We start from the raw sequence: 13,378 nt of genomic DNA, 5'->3' as shown, positions 1-13,378 counted from the left end.
AAACAAGCTAGTTTCCAAGGGAAGAGCAAAGAGATAAAAAGTTAAAGGAGAATATGATACACAGAATTAATCATTGTAACTGCAAATGGGAATGGGATGGCCAGGCAATCAGTAAGCATTTAATTAGGTGCCAGTTATGTGCCAGCCACTGTACTAGGAGTATTTAAGAAATTTGGAGATTTGGGATATCAGGAAAGGTGTCAGTAAACATTGATGCAGCACATACTATGTGCCAGGCCCTGTGCTAAGGACTGGAAATACAAAGAAAGACTGCCTGCTCTCTAGGAGTTCCTGGTCCAGTGAAAGAGACAACATGCATTTCATGTCAAAGGGGCTGCATACAATGAGACTATCATGTGTGAGGAACAGAAAAAGGCCTTGTTTGGCTGGGTCACAGAGTACAGGAGGGGAGAAAAGATCAACAAGGCTAGAATGACAGAATCATGAAGAGTGAGTTTATATTTGATCTAAGAGGCAATAAGAAACCATGGTCACTTACTGAGTAGGAGAATGACCTGGTCAGATCTACCGTTAAGGGAAATCCCTTTTGAAAACATGCAAAGGATGAACTGGAATGGGTAGAAACATAAAGCACTGAGACCAGTCACAAGGCTATGGGAGTAATCTTGGTGGGAGACAACAAAGGCCTGAGTTTAGGTGGCAGCTATTTAAGTATGGAGTTAGAAACAGTGAGACTGGCAACCAGTTGGGCATGTGGGGCAAGAGGGAGTGAGGGGTCAAGGATAACACTGAGATTTAAAAACCTGGGAATCTAGATAAATGGCACCACCTTCTGCAGAAATAGGGGGGAATGGAGAATGACTGACTTTGACATGTAAGTTTGAGATATTTCTAGGACATCCAGTCTAGAATGTCTAGTAGGCAAATAGTGATGTGGAATGAATCCCAAAACAGAAACCGGATCTGGATCTATCCATCTTTAAGTCATCCATTTAGAGAAGATAAGACTGTAAAAGTTGATGAGGTTACCAAGAGAAGGGCATGTAGAGTAGGCGACATAGACCAGTGCCTTGGGGGCTGCCCACAGTCAGGGACCTTGATCTGCAAAGTGAAGCAGCTTAAGATGTTGTAGATGAGCTAAAAGAACCAGGAGAGTTTGGGTTCTGAAAACCTAGAGATGAGAGTGGTCAGTATTATTCAGTATTGTAGAGAGGTAAGAGTGGGTGGGTAGGGGAGCAGAGCTGTTAGATTTGATGAGTAAGAAATCACTGCTAACTTGGAGAGAGCTGTTTGAGTCTAGGGATGAGGCAAGAAGCCAGACTGAAAAGGGCTGAGAAGTGAGAGAGGAGAAAGGTGAGTGTGAACACTTGTTTTTCCCCCCAAGAGTTTTCCCCCCAAGAAAGTAGTTTGAGGAGATGGTGGGAAATGAAGGCTTTTTAAGGATGGGAGAGATTTGGGCATGGTTGAAAGCACTTAAGAAGTTGCTAGGGAGAAGCTGGAGATTATAGGCAAGAGAAGGAAGATATTGAGGGCACTGTCTGAAAAGGGTGAAATGGGATCAAAAACATATGTACAGGGACAGCTAGGCAGCTCAGTGGATAGAATCAGGCCTAGAGACGGGAGGTCCTGGATTCAAATCTGGCCTCAGACACTTCCTAGTTGTGTGACCCTGGGCAAGTCACTTATCCTCCATTGCCTAGCCCTTACCACTCTTCTGTCTTGGAACTAATACTTAGTATCAATTCTAAGACAAAAGGTAAGGGTTAAAAAAAAAATGCAAAGAGTGCCCACACCAAAAACAAAACCTCTAAACACCTACTCCCACTGGCAAGTCCCTGAACTTGGCTGGTGACACCTTTAATTTCTGTATTAGTATCAATTCCAAGAGAGAAGAGCAGTAAGGGCTAGGCAATTGGGGCTAAGTGATTTGCCTACAGTCATACAGCTAGAAAGTGTCTGAGGACAGATTTGATTCCAGATCCTCCCATCTCGAGCCCTGGATCTCTAGGTGCCCCCGTAACCCAGAATTTCAAAGCCTGCCTGGGCAGTGGGAGAGAAGTAATGAAGACTAGTGATGGGAAAAGGTTATTAAGGGTATTAATCTGCAAATGAGGTTTGAGCTTCTAAGACAAAAGGTAAGGGTTTTTTAAAAAATAAAATAAATTGCTTCTTTAGCAAATAGCCTGTATTTAAGGATTGGAGTTTGTTTTGCTTCTCAGTCAGTCAATAAATACTGAAGTCTTGCTATGTGTCATACACTTTGCTAAGCTGCAGATACCATCTATTCAGCCTCAGAAAGAGCTTAGAAACAGATCAGCATGTGCCTGAATGTGACAGAATATATTTTACTAAAATTAAAAGTCAATGTTTAATAAAGCTTTGATTTGTGGTGGAGTTGTGTTTGTTTTCAAAGCAATTTTCATTTTTTCCCAAAAATTCTAGGTTGGAACTTGTAATTCATAAAGATGGTGAAACACGTAAAACTCTACCCCTTTTCACATATTTTAGCAAAAACTAGTAGTTGTTGGTAGTCATCCCTCAACATATCGCCGTTCACTTAGTACGCTTTCACTGTATCACCTGTTTTATATATATATGCATATATATATAAAATTCTGTATCCGAGTTGCATTTATCACAGCACACTATTGGATTGAAAGGTGACCAACTACAGTGCTGTGTTCTGTATCCTGGGCGCTAATTGGCTTGGTGATTGTAGGTTAATAAGAGTGTCCAAAAAGGTATAGGAGAGTGGGAAGGGTTTATAAAACCTTAAAATACATATAAATAATAAAATAAATATAACACCACTTCTTCGCAGATTTTCACCTATCACAGGTGTCTCTGGAATGTAACTCCTGTATGAGGGATCACTATACTCCTAAATGCTACCTTGATTTTAAAATTTAAAGGGCTTTTTCATTATGAGAATTTTTTAGAACCTGAAATTGCTATAGTAAACTCTTGTTATCTTTCATTTATTCAACGACCACTGTCTCTCTCTACCAGCCTTCCCCCCAAACTTGATATTCTACAAGGCAGAAATTATAACTTACTTACATTTATAGTCTCAAGGCTATGCAGAGAATAGCAACTAAAGAATCAATTGTTCATAAATGAAATTCTTATATGTAAAATATTATGTTCTGATACCGAACACAATTTGATCTTTGATTTGCAAGTTAATTCAGGAGCATCTGTTTATTGTCCTGATGAAGTGCAGTCCTATTGATTAAAAGATGACTTCTATCAACTGTTAGACCAGTGACATTTTGCATCATTACTAATTTGTTTGTCTGTTGCCATTTCAGATTACCATTTACATTTGTGACCAAGGAAGTCGCAGAAGCAACATGTAACTGTCTTCTTGCCCAGGCTGAGCAGGCAGACAAGAAGGGAAAGTCAAAAGCAGCAGCTGAGCGGATGATCCTGGAGGAGTTTGGACGATGCTTAATGAGAGTCATCAACTCTGCAGGAAAGGCCAAGAGTGACTCTTGTGCCATGAATTGCTAACTATTGCACAAAGACTGAAAAATGAACAGTGAGGAACACTTAAGGCAAAGGGATGCTGGCTTTTTCAGGAGAGAACATTGTGAATTCAGTGCTCATTTTAAAAAGTGCTAGGATTCATAATACTGAAAAAGAAGACATTTTTTGTGAAGAATTAGTTCTTTTAAATTAGGTAAATCTACTTAGAACTCTCTAAATTTGAACTTTTCTTGTGTTGTTTTGCTTTTTAATTTTTTGCTTGAGTTTCTTAGAATTAGATTGTCTTTCATTCTGATTCTTTTACCTGAAGAGCATTTATAAATTATCTGTTATTTATGGTGGATAGCCTTGCATCACTTTATTCAAGTGGAAGTTGAAGAAATATTGGTGAGAAATACTTATTTGGTCAAAGGCTTGATCTTAGAACATCCATGTAAACTAATTCTGAAGAAAAATTCTCAAGAACTATTTTGTTACAGACATGTCAGTACTAACTTTTAAAAATCAGCTCTGTCAGATAAAGAGTGGAGTAATGCCCTGTTGCCACTTTTTAAGTGTGAGAAGGATAATAATCCACAGGCACAGCTTTTAAAATGAATATAATTTTGTTTTTAAAAAGATCTTATAATGTATTAATAAAAATTGTAAGCTAAATATCAGAGGACGGGTAATATATTTCTGTATAATGGGACTGATTAACAAGTACTCTGGGATCTCCCTAGTTTCTTTTTCAAAGGGGTGGTTATAGATTTAGAACAAGAATAAATGGTCAGTATGTTTCCTAGATATTAATGTGGAAATACTAGACATGATTAAAAGTGAACATCTGTTAGTGTCACAAACTACTTACATGTGTTTATCAAGTATTTTGTTTGCTGAGGGTTGACAGATCTAGATATCAAGACTTCTGAATATTTGTTTTTCCTCTGTGGAAAAGAGAACTTTTCAAACAACTTTTTGAACACTGATCTGTCAACCTGTTTTACAGATGTGTATGCCTCCTAACAAAGCTATCACAATTTGTGTTTCTTTTAAAAGATAAATTTAATATGACAGATGTTTTTATCCAAGATGTTCTAGTACTTTGGTAAAGAATCAGGATTATTATCTAAACCAAGTCTATCATTAAGAGATGGTAGCATGATGCGTGAAGGTCTGATTTTTTTTCATAGAATTACTAAAAACATAAAAATCATTTTCCGTAACTCAAAACCCTTTTTTATTTAAGGATCTGGTTCAGTAGAACTCTAGGTTTTATGAAAAGAAATAACCATGTTGGAATTCAGCCATTTTTTAAGCTAGCTTACCTCCTCAGTAATTATTACATGTACATGATTGTTATATTTCTTACAATGGAATCTGTAGCATGTGTGAAGTACATACATATGTGTGAGCATGTCCACTCAACAGATAGAAGATAGACATTAAATAATCCTTAAGGGGATAATCCGTTATTCATTAAAGTATCTTCTTTTTCTTAGTTGGACTTTCAAAATTACAGTGCAGTAACTTTAAATGTAGATAGTGCAACTATTCTTAATTAGCACATCAAATTAGTATGTTCAATTTAAATTTGTATAAATGTAAATTAGTGTAAGTGGATAAAATAATACTTAATCAAGTTATTTTTTAAAAGATTACAGTAATTTTTTGTCTACAACTAAACCTCTGTGTTCATTTTGTATATATTCTGTGTTTGATTCTAATTGCACCTTTGTGATGTGTATTTATATATATATATATATGTATGCAGAAAATGTTTGTGAAATTTGGTTTATAATTGTAGATTATGTATGATGGCATTGTTGAGAATGTTTTTCTTCTGAAGAGTTGAAGGTGCAATCAATTGCTTTTAGTTTCTCTGGTTTTTCAACAAGCTATCAAAAGTATTAAGATTTTTTTCCTCCCCGTATAGTACTTCCTAAATGTTTTCCTTTTGTATTTAACCATTTGCATCAAATCGCTCAACAAGATTAATAATCACACTCATTCAATTATTTTAAAAGAATATTTGGGGTGGGCTGGGTATATCATTTTCTAGTTCTATTTACATCCAAAAGTAGAGAAGAATAAATTTATATTTACTAGAGCTATTCAGAAAAATACACTTTTCTATATTGTAAAAATAAAGCAGCAAGATAAATCATAAGGAAAAAATAAACATTTATACTATTCTGTAAAAAAAATTTTGATTTTGCATTTTTCTTTAGTTTCTTTAAAAATACTATATTTTTATTACATTTGGCAATTTAATAGGTAAGAAAGCTTTAAAATATGTAGGTGATATTCATTGAAAGTAAAAATAGCTTTTACTTTTTAAAGGAACCCACAAGTCAAAATCTGTCACTTTGCTTAATTCTTTAAATCAGATTATTGATTGTGAAAATGATGATGGCTTTTTCCCCCCCAAATGATAAAATTCACAATTTTAGTGTTTTCTAAATTGTGATAGCCTTATAAGTACCTTGGTGCCCCTACATACTAATGTACCTTCCCAATATCTTTGTGATGAAGAGTCTACATTTTTTACCCTTAACATACCAGAGGCTACAAAAGACAAATCACTGCTAAAGCTTGCATTCTTAGAGTTATTTCCTACTCACTAAATATACAATCTCCTAATAAATAATAATCATTATGTTTTCCTGAATCTTTTCTTCCCATTTCCTTAATTAAGGGAGCAATCTGTGATTTGGATGGTAGACAATGGTTCAAATGATTTTGAGCTGTATATAATAACCCTGTGGGGGGTATTTTTTTTAAATACCTACATCTTCCCCTGAATGATGTATTTTATTAAAAGATTTAAAAACCTTTTGGAGTTTCATTGCATAATATTGTTAAATAAGTTTGACAACAACACCATTCTACACATCTTAATTCGGAGTTGAAACATTAAGTACATCATAATAACTCAGTGAAGTAGAGCTTGACCTGATGGCTAGAGGCTGACCTTAGACTAAGTGAAGCTTGGGCCCAAGCCTAAGATTTTTATAATCATGATTCCTTTTACTTTTTTTCCTTTGAACAAATAAGCATAGTCAAGCAAAACAAATTCCCACTTTGGCCATGTCCAAAAAATAGATATCTCAATCTACAACTCAGTTCATCAGATCTGTGTCAGGAGGTGGACAGCATGTTTCTCCTTGAGCCTACTGGAATCATTTTGAAAGTTTTTCAAAGTTGTCATTATGTCATTTTATTGTATAAATTGTTCTCTTGGTCCTGCCTATTTCACTCTGCATTAGTTCATACAGTCTTTCCAAGCCTTTCTGAAACTATCCCTTTTTTTCCCCTTTGCATTTACATACCACAATTTGTTCAGCCATTCCCCAGTTGATGGGTATCCCCTCAGTTTCCAATTCTTTGCCAACATGAAAAGAGCTGCTATAAACATTTCTGTATTCAGGAGTCCTTTTGCTCTTTCTTTTATACTAGTAGAGGTATACTAGTAGTGGTATCACTAGGTCAAACAGTAAGCACAGTTTAATAACTTCTGGGGCATAGATCCGTATTGTTTTCCAGAATGGCCAAACTAGTTCATAATTCCATTAACAGTAAGTTAATGTACCTGTTTTCCCATGGCCCCTCATTTATCTTTCAATAACTTTGTCGGTCTGGAGGTGAGGTGAAACCCAGAGTTGCTTTAAATTAATAATGCATTAATGATTTGAAGCAATTTTTTTAATGTGGGTTATTGATAACTTATATTCTTCCACTTAAAACTACTTGTTCATGTCCTTTTATACATTATCGATTGGGGAATGGCTCTTATAAATTTATCTTGGAAATGGGACCTTTATCAGAGAAACTTGCTGCAAAGATTTTTTTTCCTCTTTAGATATCTACTTTCCCTCTCATTTTAGCTACATTGGTTTTGTTTGTGCAATCTAAGTTTTATCTTTTGGTCCTTTTTGTCTTCCATGATCCTCCCTATCCTAGTTTTTGGGTAATGACCCTTTTTATAATTCTGCTACAAAAAATCATGAAATAAAGGATGACTTATCTTGCTATCATACAATTTTGTCGGAAAAAATTACATTAAAAAACCCAGCACATGATTCATTCTGTTTATTCTATAAATTAGCACATAGTTGCAATTGTAACCTAAGTTTTGTTAAGTATAAAATAAAATAAATTTATTTTCATAATTTTTAGTTTCATTTTTTTCAAAGATTGAGTCACAATCAAACTTTTTACTATTCTCTCTGTTAACATTGGCTCCTGCCTTTTTTGTTTAGTCATGTTCAGTCATGTTTGACTCTTCATGTCCTCATTTGGGCATTTCTTGGAAAAGATAATAGAGTTTGCTATTCCCTTCTCTGGTTCATTTTACAGATGAGAAAACTGAAGCAAACAGGGTTAAGTGACTTGTCTAGGGTCACACAGCTAGAAGGTGGCTGGAGGTCAAATTTGAACTCAAGAAAATGAGTCTTCCTGACTCCCAAGCCTGGTATTCTATCCACTGGGCCACCTAGCTGCTGTAAGGTCCTCACTTAGTCTTTTCCTGATACCAATTTCCTCCAAGAATAAATTTCAAAGCTGAGATTTGATTTTAGGTCTCTTCATTCTGAGACCGTACTGTTTTCACTACAACATTCTGCCTTTTCTTGAAATAAAAGAATGGCTAAACCAGAGATAAAGATGTTCTTGTTTAGCGATGCCCTGTCTTAGTAAGTATTTTAGTAGAAGCTGGCCTATGAACAACTTAATGAATCCCTTTCCAATGAGAACTTTCTAATATTTAAAAATACAAGAACACATGAACTTGTTTTGATTCCGACAATAATTTTGCATTTTGTTGTTAGCACAGGAAGAAGGGAAATACCTAGCAGTCGGTAATCAGTAAAGGAAGAGACAAAGGGAGGTATACTAGCCATACCATTTTCTATTCTACATCTGAAATCTAAAAGGTTAAATTTATAGTAACTGATTTGTTTTATACTGGATGCATTAGCATTAGAAATTTCCTTGGCAGGAACTCCCCCTACCAACACAACTAAGTACCTATCAGCTCTGAAATTTATTGTCTTTAGCACTGAGAATTTAAGTGACTTGCCTAAGGTTAACTTGAACTCAACTCCAAGACCAGCTCTCCATCCACTACACTAAATTATTGGTTTATTATATGATGCGCAAATAATAAACTTTTTCCCGATAAAAACAAAGCAACAAGATCAATAGTTCATTACCCAGCACATGAGCAATTTATAGAAAGGATACTAGAAAACATTTCAAGTTAAGAGGCTAGGAAGAATTTTCTTTACCTAAAATTTTCCTCTACTTGAGATATCTTAATTTGCCCCCCATTTTTTTGTTTTTTGTTGGAAGTTTTGATTTTTATATCACTTCCCAATAATACTTCTCCCCTTTGAATAGACACTAATGAGTCATTGTCTAGATATTCTTCAATCAATGTGCACCCACTTTGTTTCTGTGTTTATTTTTCCTACCCCAAAGATGCTCCAACATGGAATGCAGGGATTGCATTTCTTTTGTAGGAAAACAAACAAAAAACACCCACTGATGACTGTTTCCAGCATAGCTATTTCAGAGGGTGCTAGATGGGAAAATGAATAATCCTTTGAAACAAAACCCGGTTTTTTAAAACCAAAAATACCTCATATAGTTACTGGATCTGAAAATGTATACAAATACAACCTTCTGTCCTAAGAGTTCCCACTTCTCTTCCATTAAGGTAAAGATTATTTATTCTTTCGGACCTTTGATTTTTCAAATAGCTTAGCTTTCTCTTAGGAATCTTTTAATTTACTTCTGTCTTTTGACTTTGTTTTATTTGTTCTTGTTGTCTTGAGAGATCATTAGCTTCTAATTGCTCAATTCTAGCCTTTAGGGACTGGTTTTTGGCTATAACATTTTGGTTTTCTTTTTCAATCTGGTCATTATTTCTGGTGTTCAATTTGCTTATCAGTTCATTTGATTTCTGAGCCTCACTTTCCAATTGCAAAATTCTGCCTTTTAAACTGTTATTTTCTTGCCTGATTTCCTTTTGAGCTATTTCCCATTTCTCTAACCAAATCATTTCCAACTTTCTCGTCATCTCAGTTTTGAACTCTTCAAGAGCTTGTGACCAGTTTTCATTATTTTGGGAGGGTCCGGATGCTTGTTTGTTCTCCTCCTCTGTTTGCTCAGTTGTCTGGATTTTCTCTGTGTAAAAGTTGTCGAGTGTTAAAGATTTCTTTTTCTTGTTGTTAATCTTTCTCTTCTGAACTTCCTGATTCTGGGTAGCCATTGTTAGCCCAGCAGCTTCTCAGCTTTATCCTCGTGCTCAGGGTCTGTCTGCGGTCTTTTGGGTCCTGAGGTCTGAGGTCTGGTTTTTCTCAAGGTCAAGCCCCCTGGTCGACCCCCTTGCTTGGTCCTCTACTGGAGGTTCCTTTACAAGTCTCAGGGCGCTGCTTCCACAGTTGTATACCCGTCTGCACTTGTTCCCCACTCAGGGTTTCAGAGCCTTAGCTCACGCCTGTGTCTGCCTCCACCCGCGACTCCGCCTGCGCCTACGCCTGCGCTCCGTGTCTGCACTCAGAGTCCATGCGTGTTCTTTAGCTTTTTGGGGTCCTAAATCTTGCTGCTCTCAGGAACAGGCCCTGGAGCTGCCAATGACTCAATGGGTGCCCCAAACTTGCTCTATTTATTTTTAGCTGGCTTTGGCATTGTAGGTGGTGTGTGTGGAGGAGGTGGTGGTGGGGTGGTTGCTCAGCCCGCAATTTAGTGAGAGCTGTTTCACCCCTTTATAGCATGGAAATGTCCCGATTCCACATACCTTCCACGCTGCACCCTGTTGTGGGGTCCCTCTGTTCGTCTGGATTTGTTTTTATGTCCCCTTGAGGAGTCCTGTATGTTTTGGTCAGGAGAGATTAAGAGCTGCTTTTTACTCTGCCGCCATCTTAACCTGGAACCCTTTTAATTTACTTCTTGTCATCACTGTGCATTTTGGTGTTTTTTTTTTTATTCTGCTTATATATTCTACAACCATTCATACAAAATTTTGCTACTTAGATTATTTATATTCATCACTTGCTGGACAAATATTTCTACTAATATTCATATACTATAGGGTTTCTGTTTTTATTTTTTCTAGTCATTACAATTACCCAGTATGCAATAATTCCAGGTCTCTGCTTCCAGAAAAACTCTCTAGGAATAATTTGATCTATATTGAACCTTTGTTTCTATACTGGTTCCCTTGGGGGTATATGTGTACAAGTGATATACCTAATTCAAAAAGTATGGACAATTAGTCACTTGTATTATTATGTCCCCCCTCTCTGTACTACATATTCCAAGTAAATATACAGAAAGACTGAAGTAATTAACAGATTCCATCAACAGAATATTAATGTTCCTACTGTTTGCACCATTAAAAAATAATATTTTCCCCAATTACATGTAAACATAATTTTTAACATTCATTTTTATCATCTTTGCTAATTTTTAGGTTATATGTCAAAATTAATGACTTGTTTTCATTTGCATTTCTGTTATTAAGGTCCTGGAGCATGTCTTCAAATGATCATTTATAGTTTTCAAAACTCTTGAAAACTTCATATCCTTAACAATTTACCTATTGAGAAAAGGCTTTTGTTATATATTTGTGTCAATTACATAACCATAGTATCAGATTTTTATCAGTACTAGTTGATTCAATTATTTTTCTACTTAAAATTTTAAAATCTTCATTGATTTTATTCATGCAAATGCTTTTTAATTCTGTATGATCAAAATGATTTATATTGTCTCATGATCTCCATTAGTGGTTGGATTAAAAATCTCTCTTGGGTTGTGAAATATACTTCCTTATATTCCTGTCTAGTTTTCTAAAATGATGTAACCATTTATACTCAATTTGTATATTCTACTTCAACTTATTGTGGGATAGAATACTATTCTAACACTAATTCCATTTAAATTTTTTTCTTAATTATGAAAATAATTCTTAACAAATATTCCAGTCTACAAAGAATATTTTTAAAATTATATACTGTGGGCTTCTGTTACATATAACTAAACCTAATTTCTGCCATCTATTTCCAATCTTTCTGGGCAACTTTCCTATATGATTTGCTAAATTATAGTGTTCAAGTTTTCCTTATGATTTGGGAAAGGAAGAATACTTCTAGTTCTGCAATTTTTTTTATCTCATCCTATCATCCAGTTTAGTATTTTTGTTTTGTAGTGCCCTCATCTTCTTACAATCTTTGTGGGTTTTTAGCATATTCAATTAAATTTCCTTATACCTTTGAATAACAAGTCTGTTATTATCTTTTTTAATGAAGTTACTTATTTTGGAGAGTAGTTCTAGCCTTTCTTCTCAATGCTCCCTGAATTAAAGTAATAATTAATTAGAACTTAATTCCATTCTTAGGAACTCTGATTTCTGACCTTATTTCTTGGATATTGTCACAGAATTTTTTGATTACCCCTTCTTAATTATTCTGGAGATTTCTTGACATCACATCAGGGAACCTGAAGAATTTGTTTCAAGCTCTTCACTATCCTTAAGATTTTAACTCCATTTCTTTTGTTGCAAAGTACATACTTGTTTGTTCAGATGGCTCTTTTCTTTGTTCATTTCTCTTCCAGTCAACTTAGAACTGTTCTTTTCAATTGCAGATATTTCTGGGACTTCCTTGTTTTGTACTTCTTACTGTCCATACGTATTGTCACTTCTTGTAAAGGCATGGTGCTATTGAATTTGTCCTTCCAGCTAGAGGAAGCTAGGTGGCACAATGGGCACAGTGTTGGACCTGAAGTCCAAGGAAATCTGACTTCAGACACTTGCTGTGTGACCTTGGGTAAACCACTTAACCCATCTGCTTCAGTTTCCTCATCTGTACAATAAGGATAATAATAGCACCTGTTTCCTATGGTTGTAAACTATGAAGCTCAATATAAATGCTAGCTGCTGTCATCCTTCTACAGCCCCTATTCCTATTCTCTGTTCTATCTTTAGACACCCAGTTTTAGCTGTAACCTATGACCTGTTGGGGTTTGGCCACAGACAACAAGGTCACTGTAATTGGACTTATTTTCTACCTGAACTGAAATTTCACTTTGTACTGAAATTTCATTGTAATGAGTCTCACCCTCCTCTTTTGTTGACTTTCTTCAGTCCTTTAATTCACATTGGTGCACTAGTCATTAACCAGTCCTAATGGGAAACTCTTAGAAGATTCATCTTTGGGTCTTTTCTCTATCTTTTCCTTACTCGTTCTGTTGGCTGCTCTTTTCCTCCCATACAATATTGTTTCTATAACCCTCACCTTCTATCTTAGAATCAGTACTGTTTATTGGTTCCAAAAGTCGAAGCCTAAAACTGTATCCTTCAAAAGGGATACAGTGCTTCCTTGGCCAGGATGATGGCAGGGTGGTAAGAATTAGTAGTATTAGGGTGAGGAGCTGGTGTTCAGGCATTTTTCCTGTAGGAATTACCCAAGTCTGGCAGAGGATGAGACCCTTTTTTCATACCACCATTCATGGTAGGCTGAATCTATCACTCCATGAAAGGCAGAATTCAATACCCAGGCTATCACTTAAGGGCGAGGCTTAGACACCAGCCATCATCAGTAAAGTAGTTCCCATCCACTCTCAGGATCACCATGCTTGAGACTGGTCCTAAGCCCTATGTCCGTGCTCATCTCCTATGACCGGCAAACCTGCCATCATATCCCTCGGATACCCTATTGCAGTTCTTCCTCTTTCTTCTATTGTCCTTTATAATTTTTGTTTCTTGGTTGACAAATTTTTCGTCTTAGACTCTAACTTTCATTCTCCTGCCAGCTCCTGGCACTCATTGCCAGAATACACTGCATTCCAGACCACTCTCTCCAGCAATGACTGCTCTTCCTCTCATGCTACTTCCCCAAACCCCAGCACAGTGGTCCTTTGGAGGGGGAGTTGGAAATACTCC

General features: G+C 36.0%; 1 protein-coding gene across 3 annotated transcripts in view; it reads left to right on the top strand.

Annotated features, from left to right (window-relative positions):
* Positions 1–3,577, top strand: part of LIN54 (lin-54 DREAM MuvB core complex component) — a 44,398-nt gene extending 40,821 nt beyond the window's left edge. For all 3 annotated transcript variants that reach the window (XM_044680295.1, XM_044680294.1, XM_044680293.1), the window contains one exon: positions 3,273–3,577. In XM_044680295.1, coding sequence (XP_044536230.1) covers positions 3,273–3,474 — 202 coding nt within the window. In that variant the 3' untranslated portion in view covers positions 3,475–3,577. The remainder of the gene's footprint in view (positions 1–3,272) is intronic.
* Positions 3,578–13,378: the final 9,801 nt, after the last annotated feature.

This window comes from Gracilinanus agilis, chromosome 6 (genome assembly GCF_016433145.1).
Source record: "Gracilinanus agilis isolate LMUSP501 chromosome 6, AgileGrace, whole genome shotgun sequence".
NCBI lineage: Eukaryota > Metazoa > Chordata > Mammalia > Didelphimorphia > Didelphidae > Gracilinanus > Gracilinanus agilis.
Note: the sequence above shows the minus strand (reverse complement) of the source record. Positions and strands in the feature narration are given on the sequence as shown.